The 21,296-nt window shown below is 43.0% G+C and overlaps 1 protein-coding gene across 5 annotated transcripts in view; it reads left to right on the top strand.

Moving 5' to 3' along the window:
* The window catches only part of LOC117514031 (thrombospondin type-1 domain-containing protein 7A), a 602,038-nt gene that overhangs the window by 449,292 nt on the left and 131,450 nt on the right, over nt 1–21,296 (top strand). For all 5 annotated transcript variants that reach the window (XM_034174316.1, XM_034174317.1, XM_034174314.1 and 2 more), the window contains 2 exons: nt 15,330–15,445; nt 16,000–16,117. In XM_034174316.1, the coding sequence (XP_034030207.1) occupies nt 15,330–15,445; nt 16,000–16,117 (234 nt within the window). The remainder of the gene's footprint in view (nt 1–15,329; nt 15,446–15,999; nt 16,118–21,296) is intronic.

Raw genomic sequence — 21,296 nt, 5'->3', positions numbered from 1 at the left:
TTGTGACCAAAGAATATCAGCAAGAATAAAGGGGAAAGTTTACAAAACAGTAGTGAGACCAGCTATGTTGTATGGTTTAGAGACGGTGGCACTAACAAAAAGACAGGAGGCAGAGCTGGAGGTGGCAGAGCTGAAGATGTTGAGATTCTCTTTGGGAGTGACAAGAATGGACAAGATTAGGAATGAACATATCAGAGGGACAGCTCAGGTGGGACGGTTTGGAGACAAAGTCAGAGAGGCGAGATTGAGATGGTTTGGACATGTGCAGAGGAGGGACCCAGTGTATATAGGGAGAAGGATGCTGAGGATGGAGCCACCAGGCAGGAGGAGAAGAGGGAGACCAAAGAGGAGGTTCATGGATGTGCTGAGAGAGGACATGCAGGTGGTTGGTGTGACAGAGGAAGATACAGAGGACAGGGTGAGATGGAAACGATTGATCTGCTGTGGCGACCCCTAACGGGAACAGCCGAAAGACAAAGAAGAAGATTTTACAGTCTGACAGCAGCAGGGAGGAACGACCTGCGGTATCGTTCCTTCTTGCACTGAGGGTCCCTCAGTCTGTCACTGAAGGAGCTGCTCAGCTCCACTACAGTCCGGTGCAGAGGGTGAGAGGAGTTGTTCATGATGGATTTGAGCTTGGTTAACACCCTCCTCTCAGCCACCTCCTCCATGGAGTCCAGAGGACAGCCCAGGACAGAGCTGGACTTCCTGACCAGTTTGTTCAGTCTCTTTCTATCCCGCTCTGTGCTGCCCGTGGCCCAACAGACGACAGTATAGAGGAGAGCAGAGGCTACAACACAGTCATAGAAAGTCTTAAGCAGAGGTCTGATCACTCCAAAGGATCTCAGTCTCCTCAGGAGGTGGAGGCAACTCTGGTGTTTTTTGTACAGGGTGTCAGTGTTGTGAGTCCAGTCCAGTTTGTTGTTGAGGTGAACACCCAGATATTTAAAACTGTCCACAGTCTCTATGTTCTCCCCGTGGATGTTCACTGGTGAGTGAGGTGGTGGTTTCCTCTTGAAGTCGATCACCATCTCCTTCGTCTTACTGGTATTGAGACACAAGTGGTTGCGCTCACACCAGTCCACAAAGTCCGTGATGACCGACCGGTACTCCAGCTCATTCCCCTCAGACACATGACCCACAATGATGGAGTCATCAGAGAACTGCTGGAGATGGCAGCTGTCTGTGTTGTAGGTGAAGTCTGAGGTGTAAAGGGTGAAGAGGAAAGGCAAGAGGTCGGTGCCCTGGGGGGCCCCGGTGCTGCACCTTACCACCTCAGACTGACAGCTGCGCAGCCGCACGTACTGCGGGCAGTCAGTGAGGTAGTCGATGGTCCAGGCGGCGAGATGTCCATCCATACCTGCATCTTCCAGCTTCCCCCGCAGCAGTGCCGGTCTGATGGTGTTGAAAGCACTGGAGAAATGAAAGAACATGACTCTCACAGCGCTCCCACCGGTCTCCAGGTGGGTGAGCGCCTGCTGCAGCAGGTAGATGACAGCGATGTTGTGCCTGTAGGCGAACTGCAGTGGGTCCAGGATGTCACTCACCGCGGTGCGGAGGTGAGACAGGACGAGCCACTCCATTGTCTTCATGAGGGGGGTGGTCAGGGCAACTGGTCTGTAGTGGGCTGGTTCCTTGGCATGCGGTGTTTTGGGAACCGGAACCACACAGGAGGTCTTCCACAGGGTGGGGACCACCCCCAGGCTGAGGCTCTTGCCGAAGATGTGGCTGAGGACCTCACAGAGCTCATCTGCACAGGTCCTCAGCAGCCTCGGGGAGATCTCATCAGGTTCTGCTGCTTTCCTCTGCTTCAGCCGCAGGAGCTGGCTTCTCACCTCATGAGTTACAGTGAGGGGGAGGGAGGGGGGAGCTGAGGTGTGACCTGTGGTGGGTTGGTGCTGATTACAGTCCGGGGAGAGGAGGGACAAGGTCTGGGGTGCAGTGGAGGTGGTCAGGGGGAAGAAGGTGGGGGGTCAGAGTGGCTGGAGGGCTGGCTGCTGGAGACATGTGGAGAGCCGGGAGCAGGCAGGGGGGCAGGTGTGGAGGAGCCAAAATGGTTAAAGTTACTGTTTAGCTCCTCTGCAAACTGAGAATCTCCATCTGCAGTCCTGCTGGCACCCTGTCCAAATCCAGAGGCAGTCTTGAGGCATCTCCACATGTCCCTGATGTTATTCTGGGCCAACTGCTCCTCCGTCTTCCTTCCATACTCCTTCTTGTCTGCCGGATCCGCCACTGGAGTTCCTGTTGAACTCTACGCTGCTCCTCTCTGTCTCCCGAGTTGAAAGCCTTCTTCTTCTGGTTCATCAGGATCTTCAGCTCGGGTGTCACCCAGGGGTGGTTGTTGGGAAAGCACCGTACCCTCCGGGTAGGCACAGTGCTCTCCACACAGAAGTTCACGTAGTCAGTGACACACTGGGTCAGGCCGTTGATGTCTGAACGTGAGAGTTTTGAAACATGCTCCAGTCTGTGGTTCTGAAACAGTCCCTCAGCCTCTCAGTGACCTCTTCAGTCCAGAGTTTCACTGACCTTCTCTGCACTGGCTCTCTTCTCACCCTGGGTGTGTATTGGGGGAGCAGGTAGACGAGGTTGTGATCCGAGCGTCTGAGTGGGGGGAGGGGGGCAGAGGTGTAAGCGTCCTCCACATTAGCATAGAAAAGGTCCAGTATTCTATTGTTCCTGGTTTTACACGTGATGTACTGGGTGAACGTAGGGAGGGTGGCGGAGAGGGAGGTGCGGTTAAATTCCCCAGTGATGAGGAGGAGAGCGCGGCGGTGTTGTGTCTGCAGCCGTGTCACTGCACTGTGAATTCGCTCACAGGCAGTGGTGGCATCTGCAGAGGGAGGAATATACACGCAGAGCACAATCACACTCCCAAACTCCCGTGGGAGATAGTACGGCCTCATGGTCACCGTGAGTACCTCCACGTATGAGGAGCAGATCTGATCCTTCACGTGAACATGAGCTGCATTACACCATCTCTCACTCACATAAACAGCGAGCCCCCCTCTTTTCTTCCCACGTCCTGTCTGCGTGGACAAGTGTGAAGCCGTCCATGTCAGTAACAGAGTCCGGTACATGTTCATCCAACCACATCTCCGTGAAGCACATGAGACTGCAGCCCCTATACAGCCTCTGGAAACAGGTTCGTGCTGCTAGCTCCTCTGTCTTTTTGCGGAGAGAAATGACATTGCCCATGATCACAGACGGAATAGAAGTCCTTCTCCACTTCATCCGGCTGCCTCTGCAGCCTCTCTGTCTCCTTTGTATGTCCAGGTGCTCAGTGTAGTGGGGACCCGGCCCACTATACATAGAGTCTCTTAGTCCAAGCAGCTGATCCTGGGTGTATTCTCAGGTAATTCATCGCTTTGCCATGTGTCTTCATTTTCCTCACCGCCATTGTTTTCCTGTGAAATGTCTTGAAGTGGCATCATCTTGCGAAGTTTCTACGTCTCATAGACCCAGCTCTCTAACCTCAGACATGGCCACAAAACATCATATAATAACAACAAAAAATGTTTTTTGTAATGAATTTTACCGGTTTCAGTCGCTCATAATGGACAGCATGCAGAAGCAGAATGCTGAAGAGACAAAGAATGGCTGTGGTGAATTCTGGCATAACCAAAGGGACACTAATAAAATAATTGCAAAAAAGACATTCAGCTTTTAAAATAAGTTACTTTTACTTCTTGGTGTTGGGGCAAGTACTAGTTTCCTCTCGCTCCTGTTGAGAAGTAGACCCAGAGCAGACTGCTCATCTGTCAGGTTCCAGTCCTCTAGCATCAATGGCAAAAATCAAGAGGAAAAATAAACACAGAGACTTTTTAAAAACACCTCCATCCTGGATTTATTCACAAGCAATTTCCACACTAAGGAATTAAACCATTTCCAGATGCTGTCTTCCAAAAGAAGGGTGTGTTATGTGGACAGAGGTTTTCAGCTGTGACGATGAATCCAGCTGAAAGAGCACAACAGGTCAGATTTAAAGTTTTCATATTCACTCAGTGTGCCAACTTTTTAAAGTTCTCATTTCTGCTGCTTCATTGATTAGCTCCTTACACGTATATGTGCATGCTCCACGTGTTCTCCATTTTTTGTGGCAGCGTTATAGCGCCACATGCAGGCCTGGTCTATATACTATGCCATTTTCAGTGGATTTGTGTGTGTGTGTGTGTGTGTGTGTGTGTGTGTGTGTGTGTGTGTGTGTGTGTGTGTGTGTGTGTGTGTGTGCAGACATTTCTTGAAATGGTGGCGTGTTCTTGGAACAGTTTTTGAGAATGACAAAGAAAAAGATTGCATCCGTTTCCATATGGACAAGGCCTCAGTTTGTAGTCTTAGAGAAGATGTAAAGCTGAAGTTGCAGGAAATGGCTTCCATTGGTATTTAAAAAAGGCTTCTCCTCGATGAAGGGAGGACTTCTCCCTCCAGGACCCCCCCCCCCATGCCTAACCTCTAGCACCATCGTGCTCTAAATTTCTGGGGAGAGCCCTGCATTCTGTTTATATTTCTTAATTACCAATGTTAACAACATCTAAGCTCTGTTCAGTGACGTATAAATATTCATATATCTATCCACTGAGTCATTTCAAGAACACTGGTTGTAAAAGTGATAGTTAATAATACTTATGTAGTTTGTCCAAATGCTTTTACCCTCTTCAAAGGGAGAGACTGTGTATAAAAAGGGCTGTAATTGCTCTAATGGTTAATGTGATTTTTTATTTTTTATTTTTTTTTTATCCCATGAATTAAAGATGAAAGCACAACTTGATTGTTTTATTTCATTTCCACTGATGTGATGAACAGAGGCAAAATAATAAAAATTAGTGTCAGTGTCCAAATACTAATTTACCTAACTTTAAATAAGTGTAAGCACCTTAATAGTATTCATACACTACTTCTATCAAAGAATAACAGTTTTTTGTTTTTTTTTATACTGGCCCCACCCCTTTATCTGATCTGGCCCAAAAATGATCAGATGTGTCAAATCTGCCTGGAAAATGAAGATGCATAATAGGATATGATCTTCTCACTGTACAAAATGATGTTACATTTTGAGGTTGGTCTTGATAAAGTACCACTTTGGGCACTTTGGAAAACCTGCATGCACGCTTCAACAAGGGTCATCCTGGAAACGATACAGTTTTTCAGAATGATGATGTTTGTCCACGTATGAGTCAAGAAAACACAGGATGCATTGCATCGGTTCAGATTTTAGGCGAGAAGACACGTGATTTCTTCCCCAACAGGATGGTGAAGTGGAGGGAAGGGAAGAGAAGGGAGTGACCACATAAAAGGGAAGGTGTCTACTTAGAAAGTTAGTGACACTGCTTGACAGAGAACATTGCAACCTTTAAGCAGATATGTGATTCATGTGAGTAGCTTGCTTGTTAATGAATTCATGCCATAGGAAGCAAAACCTTTCAGCCTACCATCATATATAAATTAAACATTGCAGTTATGATTTTACAAAAGGTAATGTAAATGTTTCTTTGCCAGGCCAAGAGTACATTTACATTCAGAACTGCAAAAATATTATATTAATACAATAACATGCTTTTGGAGGGCGGTATGCATTTTCAGAGGCCCGACGTCCATGCCCAGTCGCCAAAAATGATAGATATTTGCCAGAGTTAGATGATACATGCAGTTAGAAGATACAAATGCAAAAATATTATATTATATAAAACGGCTGAGTGGATCCTTGTCATTTGATTGGTGCTTTGTATGTCACATGACATGGATTAATTCATCCCATTTGTGTTGCATTGCATTTAAAATGCAGTTTCGTTCCATTTAGAGTGCAAATTTGATTCCATACGTTTGGTACCATTGCACTCTGCACAGGTGCACACACACACGCATACATCCTCGTGCACGCACACGCACCCACATGTGTGCGCACACACAAAACAAATCCACTGCACTATATGGAGGCTGTTGGCAGAAAGTTGGAATGAAAAGCTGGACTAATTTCTGACATGATTTTTTTCGCTGCACTGAGGATGTACACGGGACAACGAGTCTGCCGAGACATGATTTGCTTGAGCTAACTGACGCTGCTAATTCTTGTAACACACACACACGGCGGAACAGCTTGTACAACCCCAATTCCAGTGAAGTTGGGGCATTGTGTGAAATGTAAATAAAACAGAACACAATGATTTGCAAATCCTCTTCAACCTATATTCAATTGAATATACCACAAATATAAGATATTTAATGTTCAAACTGATAGACTTTTTTATTTTTGTGAAAATATTTGCTCATTTTGAAATGCATGCCTGCAACACATTTCAAAAAAGCTGGGGCAGGGGCAACAAAAGACTGGGAAAGTTGATGAATGCTCAAAGAACACCTGTTTGGAAAATTCCACAGGTGAACAGGTTAATTGGAAACAGGTGAGGATATAAAAGGAGCATCCCCAAAAGGCTCAGCTGTTCTCAAGCAAAGAAGGGCCGGGGATCACCACTTTGTGAACAACTGCGTGAAAAAATAGTCCAACAGTTTAAGAACAATGTTTCTCAATGTTCAATTGCAAGGAATTTAGGGATTCCATCATCTACAGGCCATAATATAATCAGAAGATTCAGAGAATCTGGAGAACTTTCTACATGTAAGCGGCAAGTGTTGTGGTCGGGGCCTGTGGGCTGGGTTATGGGGCTTTGTTCTAAGGCTTTTCCTCTCGTTGTCTGTGGGTGCTTGTGTCAGAGAATGTGGATGTGTGTGTGTGCTTGTATCCAATGGGTGCATGTGTGGATGTGTGTTAGCGTGCGTTTGTGAGAGAATGTGGATGCATGTGTTTCCTGGTGCCTGTCTTTTGTAGGTACAAGTGTGAATGAGACTGCCATCCCTCCGTTGTACCGCTTTCTCTGTGCGTGCTGGCATAGGTGGCGTAGGTGTGATGAACACGAGTTTCACCACTGACACACATATGTGTGCGAGTGAGCCAGTTGTGCGCAACACCTGTCATGTTCCCCCCGGTTCTGATCTTTCTTATATGTTCGTCTGTGATGTGGGTTGTTTGTTAGTTAAACTTTCTCTTGTTGCTCCTAGTGTAGCCGCAATTAGTTCTCTGCCGAGCGGTATTTGACAGCTATGCGAGGGGCCCCGCCCCCTCATGCATCTTGTGTTTAAGTCTTCCAGGGTTTTCATGTCTTTTTGTTTCTCCTTACAGTGATTGGATTTTGTTCTCTACCATGTTAGTTTATTCATGTTCAGGTTTTATTTTCTCAGACTGTTTGTGTTAATTGTTTCTTGTCCACTCATTGGTTTCCTTCCACTTGCGCCCTTGGTTCAGGTCATTATTCTCAGCTGTGTGTAATTTGGTTTTGGCTTTATAAGCCACGCCCTTGTGTTTGTTAGTTGCCGGTTGATTAGATGTTTCATCCAGGTTCTCCTCCACATGTCCTGCTTCAGCTCTTAGTAAGTAATTCACACTGTCCTTTTTGACAGTTGATTCTAGTCATTTGGTTGTAACTTTGTTAGTCTTTTCAACCACTTGCAGTTTGGCTTTTAGAAGAGTTTTGTTTTCATCCTCACTGTCTCCCTTTTTGACAGTAGTCTTGAGTTGCTTATTATCCTGCAGTTTGCTTTTTGATCTCAGTCACATTGGGTTTGAGATTTTTGGTGAACATTTTTGTCTTTTGGAGTCTGTCCTGTTTTTTTCAAATTTTTGGATGTTTCTTGGATTTGATGTTCACTATTATTCTGGAGTTCAATAAGTAAGTGTATATTTGCCATCATCTCTTGTGTCTTTTGGTTACCTGCATTTGGGGTCCAAACCTGCCTTCTTTGGGGACTAAACCATGACAGGCAAGGCCAAAAACCAACATTGAACGCCCGTGACTTTCGATCCCTCAGGCAGCACTGCATTAAAAACCGACATCATTGTGTAAAGGATCTTACCACGTGGGCTCAAGAACACTTCAGAAAACCATTGTCACTTAACACAATTCTTCGCTGCATCTACAAGTGAAAGTTAAAATTCTACCATGCAAGTAAAGCCATACATCAACAACATCCAGAAGTGCCGCTGCCTTCTCTGGGTCTGAGCTCATTTGAAAAGAACAGACGCAAAGTGGAAAAGTGTGCTGTGGTCTGTTGAATCCACGTTTCAAATTGTTTTTGGAAATCATGGACATTGTGTCCTCTGGACAAAAGAGGAAAAAGACCATTCAGATTGTTACCAGCGCAAAGTTCAAAAGCCAGCATCTGTGAAGGTATGGGGATGTGTTAGTGGCCATGGCACCATCAATGAAGAAAGGAACATCCAGGTTTTGGAGCAACACATGCTGCCATCCAAGCAACGTCTTTTTCAGGGACGTCCCTGCTTATTTCAGCAAGACAATGCCACGCAACATTCTGCACGTTACAACAGTGTGGCTTCGTAGTAAAAGAGTGCGGGTACTAGACTTGCCTGCCTGCAGTCCAGACCTGTCGCTCATTGAAAATGTGTGGCGCATTATGAAGCGCAAAATACGACAACGGAGACCCCAGACTATTGAACAAGTGAAGGTGTACATCAAGCAAGAATGGGAAAGAATTCCATCTACAAAGCTTCAACAATTAGTGTCCTCAGTTCCCAAGGAAAGGTGATGTAACACAGTGGTAAATATACCACTATCCCAGGTTTTTGAAACGTGTTGCAGGCATCCATTTCAAAATGAGCAAATATTTGCACAAAAACAATAAAGTTTATCAGTTTGAACATTAACTATCTTGTCTTTGTGGTGTCTTCAATTGAATATAGGCTGAAGAGGATTTACAAATCATTGTATTCTGTTTTTAATTTACATTTTACACAATGTCCCAACTTCATTGGAATTGGGGTTGTATTTTAGCTGTTTTATAAAAAAAAAAAAATAATGAATGTGTTTACATTCTTTCAATGGAATGAATATTTATTTTGGTGAAAGCTGGAACAAACCATTCAACAAGGCAAAGCCAAGTCTCAAACATTCATTATTTGTACAATATTATATTATATTACATTGTAGAAATTGGACTGTTTATTGCAAAACGTGGTGAAGAATTGATGTCTGACCCAAACAAAAGACTATTAAATTTTAAGGTATTATGCTTTGTGGAAAATATGTCATATGACTACACATATACTCTAAAACATTGCAGCTGTGTTTAGTTATGTCCACTTGCTACCTCTCTTAACATAAAGAGCTCTTACAAGTTTTGGATGTTGAACTCAACTTTACAAGTTGAGTTGTAAAGTTGAGTTCAACATCCAAAACTGGTAAGAGCTCTTTATGTTTAAGAGAGGTCACAAGAAACTTCAACCCAACTTCTTTGCCTCACCATTCAGTCACACCCTTCATCTTAACAGTGTATATAAAACAACATGGGGCTATATGGAGTGACATTTTCTTTTCTTCTGTTTGCACTTCAAATGTTAAGGGCCCCTCCACACATAGTACGAATGTGGTCGAATTGGGCATGAAGTAGGAATTGTATGCAATGTGTGTAAAATCGGAGCTGCCTCCAATGCCTCGTACACCTGTTGCTACAACTATTTGTGCATACCCGCGGCCGAAAGACTGAATGTGCACTGTGAGAGCCCTTTTGACCCCTCCCTTCTGGTGTCAGCCAGATCCCAGGTGACACACACGAACATCTAACACCGCTTGCTTGGTACTTAGAAAATGTGTGGCCATTCACACTATTAGCACAAAAACAGTCATCTGACGATCACTTTGTCTAAGTGCCCCCACGACTTTGGAGTTTCCAAGTATACATGTGGCATGCCAGAGTGTCAGCTCCCCCCACAACATGTGTGCATGTGTTTTGCACGCTCTGCCCCGCTCCCCCGCCCCTCCCCCCACCACGTGCATGTGGTTTGCGCCCGCCTCTCATCTGATTACAGAATGACACCTTGGTCTGTGCGCTGAATGGGGCATGGCTGGCTGCCAACAGCAGTGGCTGTTGCCAACTCTGGTCCTGGATGTCACAGCTGCAGAACACGTACCGTGTTTTGACAGACAAGCGTGCGTGTGCTTGCTGTCCTCACGTGGAAATACATGAAAACATAAATCACTTTTACGATCGGCTGGAGAACGCACACATTGACAGGCTGTCCCAGGCTCCCAGCTGAAATGGACCGTCAGTTCATGTGGACACGCAGCAGGAGATCTGAATGTCACATCTGCCTGACAGGACATGTGTGTCCTGTGTGTTGCGTGCCGCAGGACTATATGACAAGCCAACAGTGTGACAAATACGCCACTTTCAGTAATATATCAACACAAAAACGCTGTAACAAACACAATTTGGTCAGTTATGGTGTTTTTTTCTCTTTAAAAAAAAAAAGTTTGTCTTTGTTGATTTCAGGCATTTTTCCACACCTTTTACAGGTCAGTGATGGTAATGCAGTGGTAAAGTTTCTGGCTGGCAATCAGAACTTTTGTAAATTCCAGGTTCGAATCCAGTGGGTGGCATGTCTTTTTTTCACAGCAGCTGCGGGATGTGGTTACACATGCTGCAGCTGCTCAATATCAATTTCATCCATCCATCCATCCATTTTCTTCTGCTTTATCCGGAGTCGGGTCGCGGGGGCAGCAGCTCAAGCAAAGCCGCCCAGACCTCCCGATCCACACACACCTCCTCCAGCTCCTCCGGGGGAACCCCAAGGCGTTCCCAAGCCAGCTGAGAGATGTAATCCCTCCAGCATGTCCTGGGTCTTCCCCGGGGCCTCCTCCCAGTGGGACGTGCCCGGAACACCTCTCCAGCGAGGCGTCCAAGGGGCATCCGGAAAAGATTCCCGAGCCACCTCAACTGACTCCTTTCAATGTGGAGGAGCAGCGGCTCGACTCCGAGCTCCTCCCGAGTGACCGATCTCCTCACCCTATCTCTAAGGGAGCGCCCAGCCACCCTGCGGAGGAAACTCATCTCGGCCGCTTGTACTCGCGATCTCATTCTTTCGGTTATGAGCCAAATCTCATGACCATAGGTGAGGATCGGAACGTAAATCGAGAGCTTTGACCCCCTACTCAGCTCTCTCTTCACCACGACGGTCCGATACAGCGACCGCATCACTGCAGATGCTGCACCGATCCGTCTATCGATCTCACGCTCCATCCGTCCCTCACAAACAAGACCCCGAGATACTTAAACTCCTCCACTTGAGGCAAGGACACTCCACCGACCTGAAGAGGGCAAAGCACCTTTTTCCGGTCGAGAACCATGGCCTCGGATTTGGAGGTGCTGATTTTCATCCCGGACGCTTCACACTCGGCTGCAAACCGCCCCAGTGCACGCTGAAGGTCCTGATTTGATGAAGCCAACAGAACCACATCGTCCGCAAACAGCAGAGACGAGATTCCGTGGTTCCCCTCTACACCCTGGCTTCAATTTATTTTCATTTATGTCACCAAATTACAACAAAGTTGCCTCAAGGTGTTTCAAACAAGTAATGTCTAACATTACCAACCCCTCGCACTGTGCTCCTGCTGCAACGATTTCATGCAAAACCATTGCAGTGAGATTGTTCACACCTGCACGTCGGCTCAATGTTTTCATCGTTCACTCATACAACCCCAGTTCCAATGAAGTTTGGACACTGTGTAAAATGTAAATGAAAACAGAATACAATGATTTGCAAATCCTCTTCAACCTATATTCAATTGAATACACCACAAAGACAAGATATTTAATGTTCAAACTCATAAACTTTATTGTTTTTGTGCAAATATTTGCTCATTTTGAAATGGATACCTGCAACATGTTTCAAAAAAGCTGGGACAGTGGTATGTGTTACATCACCTTTCCTTCTAACAACACTCAATAAGCGTGTGGGAACTGAGGACACTAAATTGTTGAAGCTTTGTAGATGGAATACTAGAGAGATAATCTAAAAAAAAAAAAAAAAAAATCCGGAAATCACAATGTATGATTTATATATATATATATATATATATATATATATATATATATAATTTATTTGTATGTTACTGCTGCAAATAAGTATTTCAACCCGTGTGGAAATCAATGTTAATATTTGGTACAGTAGCCTTTGTTTGCAGTTACAGAGGTCAAATGTTTCCTGTAGTTTTTCACCAGGTTTTCACACACTGCAGCAGGGATTTTGGTCCACTCCTCCATACAGATCTTCTCCAAATCTTTCAGGTTTGGAGTTTCAGCTCCCTCCAAAGATTTTCTATTGAGTTCAGGTCTGGAGAATGGCCAGGCCACTCCAGGACCTTGAAATGCTTCTTATGGAGCCCCTCCTTATTTGCCCTGGCTGTGTGTTTGGGGTCATTGTCATGCTGGAAGACCCAGCCATGACCCATCTTCAATGCTTTTACTGAGGGAAGGAGGTTGTTTGCCAAAATCTCGCAATACATGACCCCATCCATCCTCCCTTCAATACGGTGCAGTCGTCCTGTCCCCTTTGCAGAAGAGCACCCCCAGAGTATGATGTTTCCACCCCCATGCTTCACAGTTGGGATGGTTTTCTTGGGGTTGTTCTCATCCTCTAAACATGGTAAGTAGAGCTGATTCCAAAAAGCTCTATTCTGGTCTCATCTGACCACATGACCTTCTCCCTTGCCTCCTCTGGATCATCCAGATGGTCACTGGTGAACTTCAAACGGGCCTGGACATGTGCTGGCTTGAGCAGGGGGACCTTGCTGCCCTGCAGGATTTTAAACCATGACAGGATCATGTGTTACTAATGTAATCTTTGTGACTGTGGTCCCAGCTCTCTTCAGGTCATTGGCCGGGTCCTCCTGTGTAGTTCTGAGCTTTCTCAGAATGATCCTTACCCCACAAAGTGAGATCTTGCATGGAATCCCAGGTTGAGGGAGATTAACAGTCATCTTGTGTTTCTTCCACTTTCTAATAAATAATCATAACACTTGTTGTCTTCTACCAAGCTGCTTGCCTGTTGTCCTGTAGTCCATCCCAGCCTTGTGCAGGTCCACAGTTTTGTCCCTGGTGTCCTTAGACAGCTCTTTGGTCTTGGCTATGGTTGACAGGTTGGAGTGTGATTGAGTGTGTGAACAGGTGTCTTTTATACAGGTAACAAGTTCAAACAGGTGCAATTAATATTCACACAATGTCCCAACTTCATTGGAATTGGGGTTGTACAAGCTGTTCCGCCCTGATTCACCCTGATTTGTACTTATTCGTCCTGTGTGAAGGGGCCGTAAGGTACACTGCACTTGTTTCCCTGCACAGTGAATTTATTCCTTTTGAAATGTGAGGACATTGTGACAGCTGAAGTATTTGAACAATGTGACAAGCTTTGTCTCGCCACATTGTCCTGGAAATACCTCAACCTACAGATGTCAAAAAAAGAGTGAAATGCATGACTTCAATACAACCTTGTCTCCTTTCTCTTCCTTCTGCCATTATACCATGCCTCCCTCTCTCCACTCTCCTACCCTCCTTGCACCCTGGGTGCTAAAATCAACAGCAGCATCCAGCTGAAGGCTGGCAAATATTTGCTAAAAGTGTTAAACATGTACTCCTCAGACTGACAGGTGAGTATTATAAAGGCAAGGTCATATGCGCTTTTAAAAAGATGACTGGAAGGAGTCTGATAATGTTCATTTTTGGAATTCTAGATGTGTAATATTGGAACTGACAAATTTTAGGTGTATTAGTATTGTGATGAGGTATAGTATGAGTGGTGGCCAAGTGGTTAGAGCTCTTGGTTTCAGTTACGACATGGAAGCCGGGAAGACAGCAAAGAAAAAGAACTCCACCAATCACGACGCATGCCAATAGAGCGTCAAAAGCGGCCGTCGCATCAATTGTTTTGTAGTATGATCAATAAAGTGTTACAGTGTTCCCTCGTTTATCGCTGGAGTTACGTTCTAAAAAATAGCCCGTAATACGCGAAACCGCGACGTAGTCAGCGTCATTTTTTACAATTATTATAGACGTTTCAAAGCTGTAAAACCCCTATAAACACACTTTATACACCTTCACAATCAGGCATGAACATTCTCTCACTTTTCTCTCGTGTGTAAACACTCTCAAAGTCCAAACCTTAGTAGGAAAAACTGTTTTCAGGCCCAAACATTTGTTTGAGAAACAAAAATAGAACGTATTCCTATAAATAATTATGATGGCATTTAGAACTAACGAATTTAATTTTAACGATCAACGAACGAGGTCGGACACATAAGAAATTATTAATAGTGACTCGCCAGTATGTCACAGATTGGGCCTCTTCGTCGTGCGGCGCCGCTGCGCCTTTTCCCACTCACATCTCGCTGCAGTAGGTGTGTGTTTCCGAGTGACATACAGTTATGAGTAGTTGTTGGCGCTCTTTTCTCTTCTGGGCGAGAAGATTTTTATAAGCAGATACGCAGAACACAGAACACTGTAAAAAAAAAAGGGCATGCAAAATTGGACTAAATACCCAGTGAGACTCCGAGGCCACGACAGGTGAACCGCGTTATAGCGAGGGACCACTGTATTTTCTTTTCACGTCAATAATTCTTGACATGTGGATATTTGCTCGCTCAATAAGACACTCATTATCTGTCAGATTTCTTTATTTTTAAAATATACCTCTTTATTTATTGTATTGTGACAAACGAATGGAGGCGACAAAACCTGGTTGCAGCACGGGCGAAGGGAATGACAACACTACAGTTGTTTTTATCAATTTCATTGTCTAAAACGATCACACCACATGAAGTAAGCTCAGCGCTGCTCTGGCTCCAGGCTCGACGTCTGGAGAAAAAGGCGAGCAGCGCTTTCTTTGCAGTCAGCGCTGTAGCCACGGATCGTGCAAAAGCGGGATTTGTATTAATTATTATGTAGTATAATCAGGAAAGTGTTATTTATGTAACATATGCATTGATTTGTATAATGGCACTGTTTATCATGTTGATCATCTTCATTTTTATGTGGATTCCAGCGCTGGTTCAATTTGGTGTATATTTACACCACCTCTCGACCTGGTGTATATTTTCAGCGCAGTTTCTGGAAAAATTTGATTCAGCGCTGTTCCAATCACTCAGCCATTTTCCTGACAATGAAAATCCGACGCGGGGTGTGGACCAGTGCTCACTCGAAGCCTGCCCACAGGTGAATAACGCAACCGACAGGCGTGAAAAAACTCACGCATGCGCACAAAGGTTCAAGCTTGGCTGATGCAATCACACGTGATTCAAAGCCATATAGTTTTTGAAAAAAAAATAAAAAGGTTGGATAGTTTACTAACAGACCTTGTACATTGTAATTAAATTGGCCTTACCCACAAGCCTCTGCTGTGTTAGTAATTATTCACTAAGCGTTGCATTAATGTTTGCAGTTTTATGAAGATCAGTTGTCAGCAATGTAAATGTAAAAATATTGTTTCCCTACAGACTGGAGCACATGTCAGCTAAGTCCTAACGCTGTGTGTGGGAGCGGCATCAAGACACGGATGCTTGACTGCGTTCGCAGTGACAGCAAATCAGTCGATCTGAAATTCTGTGAAGAGGTGAGATGAGGAAAAACACCTGCTGTCTCCTTTTGTGCTTCCTTCCTTTCATCATTCTTCTCAGATGATGTGCTTTTCACTGTCTTTCTTTGACATCCACATTTTTCTGAATGACTTAATCATTTTACTCATTATAATACATTACCACGTCTTTCCTGTGCTATTAGGCCCGTAGCTACATGAAATATTCAGCAGTGTTCAGAGATTGTTGTCTTTGCTTCATTCATTCATAATGTGTCTGAGCTGTGTATAATTATAGCCGGCGGGCTGCACCACAGTCGTCCCCACAGCTATTTAACCTCTGGCCCACTTCATCATCTGACTCATTCACACAAACAAATGATGTTATAATGGCTTCCAGAGCAGCTTCAGTGTTCCTACTCGATGGCCGGATGATGCCCAGCACCATTCTGTTTACCTGCCAGAGCAAAGGCTTCTGGGATATGTAGTGCTGATAGGTCATGGTACCATCTGGCTGCAGCAGATGGAATTGAGTGTGTTGCAGCTGTTCGATCAGTGGATTAGTCCATCTTTAACTATTGTACGTTCTGCAGCTGAATTTGGACAAGAAGTGGCAGATGAACATCACCTGTGTGGTCGAGTGTCCCGTCAACTGTCAGCTGTCGGAGTGGTCATCCTGGTCAGAGTGTTCTCAGACCTGTGGTCTGGAAGGTAGGACTAGAAATATTTTGTACTGACCCAAAAAAAGCCCATGAACTGACCCTATTTGTTTGATATTATTGGAGATTTTTACGTCCAACAAGGATGTAATAAAATCATCTGCGTTTATTTATTTGTCTGTCTGTCTGTTAGCAGGATTATGTCAAAACTACGGCACAGATTTTGACAAAACTTTCACCACAGATAGATATTATGCCATGGAAGACGCCATTAAATTTTGGAGTTGATCCCGATTCTGGATAAAGATTTCACTTTATTTAGGCTTTGAAGGATTACGTTAAAACTACTTCATGGATTCTCACCAAATTTGCAGCACATACAGAAATTAGGACATGGAAGACTCAACTGAATTTTAGAGGTGATCCGGATTCTGGATCAAGATTTCACTTTATATAGGATTTGAAGGATTACGTCAAAACTACTTCACGGATTCTTGCCAAATTTGCATGGCAGATAGATATTAGGGCATGGAAGACTCGACTACATTTTGGAGGGAACCAGATTATGGATCAAGATTTCACTTGATATACACTTTCAAGGATTACGTCAAAACTACTTCACGGATTCTCACCAAATTTGCCCGACAGATAGGTATTAGGGCATGGAAGACTCCACTACATTTTGGAGGGAACCAGATTATGGATCAAGATTTCACTTGATATACATTTTGAAGGATTACGTCAAAACTACTTCACGGATTCTCATCAAATTTGCACCACAGACATAAATTAGGACATGAAAGATGCCACTGAATTTTAGAGGTCGTCTGGATCCAGATTCTCCATCAAGATTTCACTTTATATATGCTTTGTAGGATTACGTCAATACTACTTCACTGATTCTCACCAAATTTGCACGACAGATAGATATTAGGAATGGAAGACTCCACTGAATTTTGGAGGTGATCTGGATCCAGATTGGCAGACGTCAGAAATCTCTGATTGCTCTTGTTTTTTTAATATTATTTTTAACTTGATAGCATGTTTTGTAAGAGGATCCAACAGTATGTATTTGGATGAAAAGTGTACAACTTATTTAGTAAAACGCACACAACATGACTGCAAGGTGCACATGACAGCAGTCTGACACAATGCATCAGCTATCACCATGGCAATCCACCAGTTAGATGCAAACAAAATCAAATGAAGATTAAACATAAAAATAATATTGGAACACAACAATGATATTCACTGATAACACCTAAATACCATCAATTTGTGTGTTAAAGCTGTGACTACTGCATCAAATAAGATTAACCTCCTAAGACCTGGACTATTGTATGGCAAGCATTTTTAATTTCTCTTTACTATTTGGGGTTATTGGGATGTGATGAGTGTAAAAAAAAAAAAAAAAAGATTTATCTTTTGACATTATGTAGTTTCTGAGAAAAATGATGCCCATATATGTGGACATTCATTTTAAATTCCAGTAAAACACAATAAAGTGACAATTGAGTAATTATGTGGAAAACTCTATTTGTTGTCTGAACACACCAGCATTAGTCCTGAGTGCAAAAACATGAGAAACAATAATGCAAATTGGCTCATATAATAGGTGCAACAACAAACAACAACATTTTGCATTGTTACCGTTTCAAACTGTTAATTTCAATTCGCTGGACAAGGCAGAATTCTCTTTCACTCCAAAACTGCTTCTTCAAAGTTTTTTTCCACCCATGGGAAAATGTTTGCATCTATGTGTGAAAGGCTCTGTAACAGTTGCAATCTGCCTGTAAGCAGAGGAACACCTTGCATGTAATACACTGCACTTGAGTTTTCCCGGAGTAGCCTTTTGCTCTGCAGCGCGCTACATTTTTCATGGTCACCATCTCTGGCATATGTGCATTATCCTGCCTGTGGACTGACACATGGGGCACTGCCTTTACTGGATGCCTTTTCCCTTGGACTTCCTGGTCATCTTCCTGCTCTAAAAGTTCAGAGTTGTCATTGTCATGCTGAGCCAAGAAGGTCCTGGCTACTTACATTCAAAATTCAAGGAACTACATGATTTTCCTGTTTGCTGTGCCACGTACGATGAGGTCTTTGTGGTACAGTAGCCAGCCGCTGGCTAAAGCCATATCCGTGAAGTGCATTAGCATCCGCAGTGTCCACTTCTTTGTACAGCCATTCATGCAATAGTAACTCATCATTCTATCTACAAGGTCAACTCTGCTTGATCCCCAGAAAATGACACTGTACCCATCTAGACTTGTTGCAGTGCCATTAGTGTCAATGACTGATGTGTATTTAGAATTACATTCATGAATGTGTTAGGCTAGTTAGCTAGCGTGTGTTACTGCTACCAATAATAAGTAATAATTAAATCAAAGGAGTGTATTTGTACTATTCAGTCTTGTTTTATAAAACACTGCAAGCAGTATTTTTTTTTTTCTGAAATTTGAACATTTTATACTTTGGTAAGTCAGATTTGATAATGTGCAATGGCTAGCTCATTTGAGAGCTGCCAGCACAAATTATGATTCTGGGTTCCAACATTTCAAAGTCTCATTCAAATCTCAGACTTTCAAAAGCAGGTTCTGGTTTGTGGCGCACCAAACTCGATAGTGGTTTTGTAGCAGCTTAATTACCCTCTCATAATAAAAACTGTGACAAGAACAGAAAGTGCCCATTGATTTTGAAATAATTTGTCTGTTTTATCATCAGTGTTGTTGTCATTTGCAATCATTGGTTTGATAAACAGCATAAAATCGCCGTTTATCTGTCGTGTTTGCAGTAATACTTATGATGTTGTATAATGAGATCTGCTTAGTATTATACTGTTAGCTCTACCAACAAAAGCAGAAACTGACTGTCATTGCACAGTTAGTGTTGACTGTCATGACATGTGATGTCACACGTCGTGAAACTTTTTTTTTTTTGATACATATTTCTATAGTGAGCCAAACAGGCTTTATTTATTTATTTATTTATTTATTTACCTATTTATTTTTGCACACCCTCTCTTTGCAGGATCAAACACTAGTGTTGAATCAAAGTGAAAATTTAAAATTTTGACTTAATGAACATGACCCTAATAATTAATTTTGGGAAAATTTGATCTCACTTGGGCAGTGTCAGAACCCACCTAAATATGTGTGCAAGGTGTGGTGGACGTAGAAGTGAAAAATCTAAATTTTGATCTTTGACCCCAATAGATATGACATTTTGCCAATACAAATCTTTTAAGGAGAATTCTGGACTTGACTCGTCCACACATCAAGTTTTGACCTGCAATGGGTATAAGAACAAAAAGACAGAAGGCAAATGCAAACACAAGCAAAATTCTACGATGACAATTACCAACATTTTAGTTCAGATAAATGGCACGTGAATATGGAAAATCATGATTCCTCAATTTATCAAGCATTTGTTAAGCCCAAATATGTAATAAAAGTACACACCAACCTTTGCATACAGCTCCATAAATGTTTTGGAATATTTTCTTCAAACAGTAAATGACAAATCAAAGAACAATAATTCCTTATTGTTCTAGGCATTAAATATAGAAAATCAACAGAATCTGTTTGACATCTGCAGTTGACAACACAGCAGTTTCTCAGTGTGCATGCATGAGCGAGGTGCTAATGAGAGCCTGCAGATCTGGACATGCCAGCAGAGACGTAAAAGATTTAAAAAGTACTCCCATGGTTGTCTGTATGGAGTGCACGTGTGACTGCACACCAAAGCGCTGAAGCACACTGCAGCTGAGAAATAACCTGCAAGCTCAGCAGGAACTCAGTAACGTACTTGGACAACTTACATATGTTTTTTCTTTTTAATCAAAGCTCCCAATTTTGGCACTTCCTGCGCTTAGGTGTTTGTCCAGAAAAGAGAAGACATATTTAAGAAAAAGCAGGGTTTTTTTCTTCTGTTGCCAAATTACTTGTTCTACAATTTCACATAATTCATTCTGTCCCATCACATCTTGCTGCTCCTGAGGGAAAACGAGGCACAACAACAAACCTGCTAAATCACGAGGAACAAAATACATTTTAAGAAAGGCTAAACGAGCCGGAGGATACCTTCATTTATCTGTCTTAGTCCTGCGGTATGTGACATAACCTTGTTTTGGCGTACCACCAAAGTTTTTTTGCAGTTCTGAAATTTATAGGGGGTGTCTTTAACCAGTCTGGGTAATGCCCCTCTAGCACCCTTGGGCAATTTGCATAACATGCAAATGAAGGCAGCCATTACCAAAATTTCTTTTTTCGGCAGTAATTCGGGTAATATACTAGCTAACAGAATAAAAATGGTGTTTATACCCATGTTTTCAGGGTTTGCGGTACAGATAAACCAATTTCCGAAATGATCAGGTGTTTTGCATATGCAAAATTATGCAAATTAGTACCAACATTATGCAAAATTACTGTTTATTTGTCCATATATACATGAACGGAAATGATATAAACACAATAACAATGCATATATCCAGGCCTATTGGGTTTGGTTACAAAAATGCAATTTCTTTGTTAATCTAGTGTTAATTTGCATATGCAAATCATGTAAATGAAGGCATTAATTACCAAAATTTAATTCATTCGTTATGGCACTTTTATTATACAAGGTAAAATAGTAAAAACAGAGTCTATCTACACCTATCCTTTCAAGGATGAGGGATTAAGATAAAGCCATTTCCAAACTGATCACAAGATAAGTAAATTCAACCACTGTTTCAAATATGTGTTTGCTGAGGGAAAAGTAATTCAGTGTCAAAAGTTACAAGAAAGTTGAATTGGAATTCTGGGTAAATAATTCAGCTCTTTCTGCCAGTCTAAGGGCTGAGAATATCATCATCATTAACAGAGCCTTCATCAGCTTCCTCTGTTTGTTAAACGGATTCCTACAGACATTTGGCTGACCATGACATGTACAGAAGAATGTATATGGTAGATGAGCAGCTTTACATCCACACTGTGCATTTTGACTTGGTTCATCTGATGCACAACCACACCTGATCATTTTCAGAACATATGGTGGTGCTAGTGCAACATCTGAGGGGGTTGTAACAGGTATGAGAGTCTTAGAATGTTCATCCTTACTCCAGCCATACTGTGTAACCTCATTGCTTGGCGGGTGTGGTGATAACACTGATCTCCAAATTGCAGCCTGAAGGTGAACCCTGCTGACATTTTGTGCAAATGCTTCCATTGTGGGTGGAAGGCATTTCAGAT

This window comes from Thalassophryne amazonica, chromosome 7, assembly GCF_902500255.1.
Source record: "Thalassophryne amazonica chromosome 7, fThaAma1.1, whole genome shotgun sequence".
In the NCBI taxonomy this organism is placed as follows: domain Eukaryota; kingdom Metazoa; phylum Chordata; class Actinopteri; order Batrachoidiformes; family Batrachoididae; genus Thalassophryne; species Thalassophryne amazonica.
Note: the sequence above shows the minus strand (reverse complement) of the source record. Positions and strands in the feature narration are given on the sequence as shown.